At 44.5% G+C, this 6,000-nt stretch overlaps 1 protein-coding gene across 2 annotated transcripts in view; it reads right to left on the reverse strand.

The window, feature by feature from the left end:
• The window catches only part of LOC143431424 (uncharacterized), a 105,438-nt gene extending 99,644 nt beyond the window's left edge, over positions 1-5,794 (reverse strand). The window contains exons 1-2 of one of the 2 annotated variants that reach the window (XM_076908133.1): positions 5,672-5,794; positions 1,962-2,087 (exon numbers count right to left, since the gene is read on the reverse strand). In XM_076908133.1, coding sequence (XP_076764248.1) covers positions 1,962-2,086 — 125 coding nt within the window. In that variant the 5' untranslated portion in view covers position 2,087; positions 5,672-5,794. Of the gene's footprint in view, positions 1-1,961; positions 2,124-5,671 lie in introns of those variants that run through there. The other variant, XM_076908132.1, reaches the window with a different exon arrangement.
• Between the last annotated feature and the right edge of the window lie 206 nt (positions 5,795-6,000).

The following is a 6,000-nucleotide window of genomic DNA, read 5'->3' on the forward strand; positions in this document are numbered from 1 at the left end:
AAAGTGATAAACATCAGAATTACCGTACGCGTTTGAACACAGTTAAACGGTGGTTCCAATAACGATGCGAAATAAAATGTCTGATCGATGTCACAATAATTATCGCGCTTCAGTAGGAAATCATTTTTGTCGCGTGCACCAACCTCAATGACGCTACCAACCAGCAACCTAACCATAATCAACCCCAATAACTATCTACTTCGATCCCAGTGTATTGAAAAATCGAACGGCTTCGAATGAACATCATTACAGATGAAACGATTCACTTGGAGTATATTCGAATGACCGGACGAAAGTTTCCAAGAGAAGAATCATCGTGCTCGGTGAACCTGCGAACCGTCGGACCAACTTTACACGAGGGGGCCTCGGTATGTTAATTACAGACCAACATACATCCCTTTCCCTCGGCGTCTGATCGTTTGGCGAACTGGCGGTGCACACACTCTCTCGTTCTTTCGCCGTTCGGTCAGCTCGGTTGCCAGCCGATTCGTCTTGGAACGGCCCATCCGCCGGTCTCGTTGCACGCAGGCCTCGCGTGAGACCGACGAGTCGACCCTACGACCCGAAGCCGAGAAGAAACCTTCCTTTTGCCCTCTTTCGATCTCCCCTTACTAACTCCACGGGCCCACGGACACGCTTCCCCGACGTCCGCCTCTCGACCGCCTTCTACTTACCACCACATACTACTAGCGCCACCCCGTCACTGATTCGCCCAAGGGGAGTCGACCCTACGTTATTTGCACAACACGTTCTACCAATTTGAACGTGTTTCATGCGTCTTACGTTGTCGATTCTACGAAGACGAGGACGGACGCAGGTTTTCGAAAGATAATTGGGTGAAATTGTGGGAAACTTTTTCCACTACGAAATGATTACGGATGGTTGAGATGAAATGCGTGCTATGGGAGCTGTTGGTGATTCTGTTTCTTGAGTGGAAAAGTCACGTTGCGTTTCCAGTTCCTTAAGTTTCCTCCAGCACCTTTTATCACGATAATTTTATGAGATACATGTATGACGCATATGTGAAAATCTAGATAACGAGAGTATTATATGTATACATTTTTGGTACAAGTCTCAAAGGGGGTTTAAAAGTCTCTCTTTTCTGAGAAGACGGCGTACGAAAATTTTAAGTATCTGTAAGTAATTGAAGCAAACATGACAATTAAGTATTCCTTCGAACGGCATTCTATCAGCGATATCCCTAGTTAGAGGTTTTAGTTATATCAGAAGGCATCCTATAATGAAACGACATTACAAGTTGTCAATAGCACAAACGGAATTGTCACCAGACCAGTTCACACATTGGCTGTGCGAAGGTTGGTCATCCTGGTGGAACGACGCGTTTCTTCATTTTATCGATCGCTCGATCGTGACCAAACCGGCGCAGATCTTGCATCTCCGTCATCTCTTCTCGTTCTTTCATCTTCAGATAATTTTCTTCCTCCAAATAGCCTGCCTCCTTTTCTACTATTTATCAGGGCAAAGCTCGCCAGGTTTCACCGGTCTCATTCGTAGCATTCTACTTTTCCTTTCTGACAAGTATCGCCGATTAGAGGAAATCAAAGAAGCATCGCGTGCGTCCTTTACGACTGCAATCTACTTCAGCCGGTGATAGAAAAGTATACACCAGTGAGCAGTAATTTCTTCAATAATCGTTTTGGTTTGTTGCCGTGCAATGATAACTCTCCCAACCTCGGATGGTAAAACATTGAGAAACGGTACAACGAACGGGGCGTCGTTGCTTTCAGTTTCATTGAAAGTACATCGTAGGAAATTGATCGTCTCGTTACGTCGTTTCCGCGGATAAAAGAAAAGGAGACGGCTCGAGACGCGCTTTCGTTGAGAACGCAATAACCGAAACGACTAAAGTCTGTTCCTGATCGGCACATCGCAAAGCGGTTCTTCCCGCGGAACGCTGATCTCTAGCGGTTAATGTATGCAAAATGCTTCTGATTACTCACCGCCAAAAGTGGGGCACGTATCCAGCGGGGCACAAATCTCGACACTGACTGCAGGGTGCACCTTGAAGGACGACATTACCGTGCGAGTAACTGTTAGAGTGGCCGTCTTGACCGGGTGACAGCATTCTGTAACACGGGTCAACAGTTTTGTATGTACGCGCGCAATTTTGTCTTATTGTTCATCTCTCCTATGGTATTTTTCATTGTCCTGATTCTTATCGTGTAATGATGAGCTTGCCGATCATGAATTTCTTTTTATCGGACCTAGTTCCTGCTTCATTATTGCTCAAAATTTAATCCTTGATGAGGACTTGCCGCTTTCTTCGTCTTTATGCAAATGGATCGCTCTCGCGACCCTTAATTTACAGAGTACCGTGACCACCGAAAAAAGTTAATATCGTCCATTACCATAAATTACAATAATAATCGTAAATTAACATTCTGCCGTGATCGAACCCGGCAATACGTTATTAAATCAGACAAATGATTCGTTTAATATGTTCGAACAGTGAAATTAATACGTATATATATATATTTATTTATTTATTTAAATATATATCACGTAAATGCGCGTGCGCGGCTCCAGTTTCATTCTATCTTAACCGATACTGTTTAAAACGATCGCAGGGAAATTTTCGTTACCTCGTTGGTTATCAATCTTGGTCAAATTTGAGAACAGTTTCCCCTCCATCTTATCTCGTCGTACCTGTTTCCCGTAACCCTCTTTCGCGCGTTATGCCAGTACAGTTTTTAGCCCGACCACGACACGACACGACTCGCCAACCCGCCATTTTCTGCCGGCAAGTAACAAGGTCTACCGCGAAAATAATTAATTAAAGGCGCCATCTAATAGGAAGAACACAAGCGATCACACCCTGCTCGAATTAATAATGGAAGCCGGTAATTAAACGTATAACCGATGCGTCCAGCGCGGTTCGATCCCCGTCGATTAACCGACACCAGGTAATTATACGCCTTACATCGAGAAATTTTATTACAACGAAAATCTTTGTGCACCGTGCGAAGGACGCCGGCAGTTTCATCATCCTGTTCCCCTTTTCGAACCTATCCGTATATCCTTAAACGCTGGTATCGTCATGTTGCTCGAATTTTTCCTTTCCGCCATCGGTATTATAAATATCCGCCACTCCGCCCCGCGAGATGCGATCAAAAATAATGACGCAGCTGTGCGTGTGCAGGGGGAAGCAACAAGACCACCAGAAACGAAAGTCGATAAGTTATCCTAACGTTTAGCACGATTGTCCGTCACCTTTTTCCTTTTCAGCGTTTGGTCGCAGCCAGTAAAATGATATTGAAAATTGCCAGGGAAACAGGAGAAGCAGAATTATGAAATTAGCTGAAAACGAAACTTCCGAAATAAAAAAAGGACCGATTCGTTGAGAGAGATTCGATCGTGTCCGAACGAGGATAACGTAGAAGGTCGATCGTAACTGCGCACGGTAGGCATACAGAAATTGGCGTCGGCGGGGAGAAAAGAAAGAACGGGAGATTTAACCACAGCGTCATTACATGACCCCCAACGTGCAATAAGGCAATAAGGCAAGCTGAGCCGCGCGGAGACTTTTATGAAGGACCGTGACAGGAACTACAAGGTCGCGCCTGGTCTTGCGACTGTCACGTGCCACAGTCTGTAAAGTCGCGAAGGCCGGTAAAACGATTAAGCCGAGTGCACTGTACTTTAGCAGTGCTTTGCTAACCGATACAATTCCACCTTGCGCGTAACGCGATACACTAAGAACTAGATGGACGACTAACTATAAGATCATACCTATTTTCGTTTACTTCAAACGACTCCGTTTTGTATCGTCGCGCACAATCTCGCGAATCATTTTCTTTACGGGTGACCTATATTTCACGCTATATTTATAACATTTAAGTAACACACGGTAAATATTCTAAATCGCTACTCGCAATTAGTGATTCAATGGTGCACGATCCATACTTCTTCGTCAACTAATATTCCCATCTTTATGTGTGCCCTGCGAACCTTAATCGTGGAATCCAAAATCTTTTAGAACAGTACAGATTCCGCTTTGAGCGACAGTAGTTCAGGCAATTCGCAGGACGAAATATTCTAAGGGGTGAGAGCAAGTCGTTTCATAGCCGCAAACGGAAATGTCACGATCGTGCGTGTCTGATCACCGTAACCGCGTGATTACCTACGCGTTGCACTTTAAATGAAGCTGTATACGGGAAAACTGCACATACAGCGAGCAATTTAGTTTGACGCATATTTTAAGCTTTGCCCGGTAACTTTCATAATAGAATTAAGAAATTATAGATTTTATGGTAAAGTTCTTATATGGCTATGTATTTATATTTTCATCATTTCGTTAGGAGCAATACCCCTCGCAAATCTTACAACTTTTTTGCTGTGTATACTTCCGAAAAACTCATTTGCACTTGTTTAGACTTAGATAAATATCTTTTTACGCGATATTCGAACACCATCGCGTCGTGATGATCTTCCGAGTCGGAATCTTACCACTTTCGACATCCAATTCACTTTGTACTGATTTATTTCGTTGGTACCATTATGATTACATCCTATATATGATATTACGTATCTGCCCACCTTCCGAGTAACCATTTCGTGGCGTCGGCAGTATTCGCGAACATTAGCAATTTCCATTAACGAATTAGTAGGACCAAGTAAACTTCCAATAATTAGTTTAACTTGCCGTAATTGCTACCCCACACAGCTGGCCTAAACGGAACCACGAGAAATAAGGAAAGTGGGCTATGATCTGGCTTACTGTCTGTATACAAGAAGTGGCTGGAAGTTGCTGTAATTGGTGTCTTTTTGCGACGTTTGCGTTAAGCGTCGCTAGCGTGCAACTATAGGGTGAACACAGGTATGTTAATGGACGCGATAGCGACTGGTTGTTGAATCCTCTCCCTTTGGTGGTTTATAATTCGTGAAACGACCAATTAACATTCTCCAGAAAGAGGTGGTGGTCCATCGCGGCCCTGAACGAGCCCTAGTTTTTGCGTGAAAAATTTCGACGCGACCGACAATGGGATCCACAATCTTAAATGGAATCTCGGTGAAATTCGTCGCATTCGGAACCGACACGGCGCTTCTTCAAAGGTTTTTACGACTTTGTTTGTCGTTAACTCGATACGGATATCGAGAGGAATTCGATTAACCTCCGAAATGCGAGGAGATAGGCAGGCGAACGGGGACGTAAATATCCGTTAACGAGTGCAGGCTCGAAAGTCGCGGAACGATCAAAGTAACTTTGTTTCGTATTTGGTTCACTTTACCAGATATATGCTGTTCAATCAATTAATATCAGCTTGTATCGCTAACGAATAAAATAGATACACGATATACGGATCGTTATATTCATAACAAACTCACTCACGCAGAAAACGTAAGATTTATTGCAGGAAACAATGGCACGATTATTTTACAGGATATTATTCAAAGGTAGAGAAAGATTATCGAGTAACATAACTCGTACGCACAGGGGATACAGCATGCGGGAAGACGACCTCGCCTCACTCGGTTGAACTGGAGTTCTTCCGCGATGAAAGACACGGTACACACAGAGTCACCGGTTTGCTCGCTCGCTGTAGATCGCCTTATGCACGTCGAGATCTTCGATCAAGAGCATGCGTATAAACGTGCAACTACCCGAGAGAGTACGGATACTCTACGGATCGTATATACTCTATACACGTACCTGTTGCTTTCTCTCCGGTGCTGCCGAGATGCTAAGAACTACGATGCTCGGAATAACTCGGGACGCTCGACGTCTGGCAAGGATTCGTCGTAGGAAGAATTCACCTTTCCTCGTGCGGATATTTCGTTGTCCGTTCTCGAAGAAAGGATATCGATATTCAGCACGAAACACCAAACGACGCACACGCGCGAACACGCGAACGCCAACCTATCTGTCTTCGGATGCGTTACTCGCGATTCACTGGATACGAGGATTCCTGGGCTGCCGCATCGCCGTACGCGAATCTCTTCTCGCGCCGCGTAATATCCCGCGCGTACTCTCCCGTCGTA

Source organism: Xylocopa sonorina, chromosome 18 (genome assembly GCF_050948175.1).
Source record: "Xylocopa sonorina isolate GNS202 chromosome 18, iyXylSono1_principal, whole genome shotgun sequence".
Taxonomy (NCBI): domain Eukaryota; kingdom Metazoa; phylum Arthropoda; class Insecta; order Hymenoptera; family Apidae; genus Xylocopa; species Xylocopa sonorina.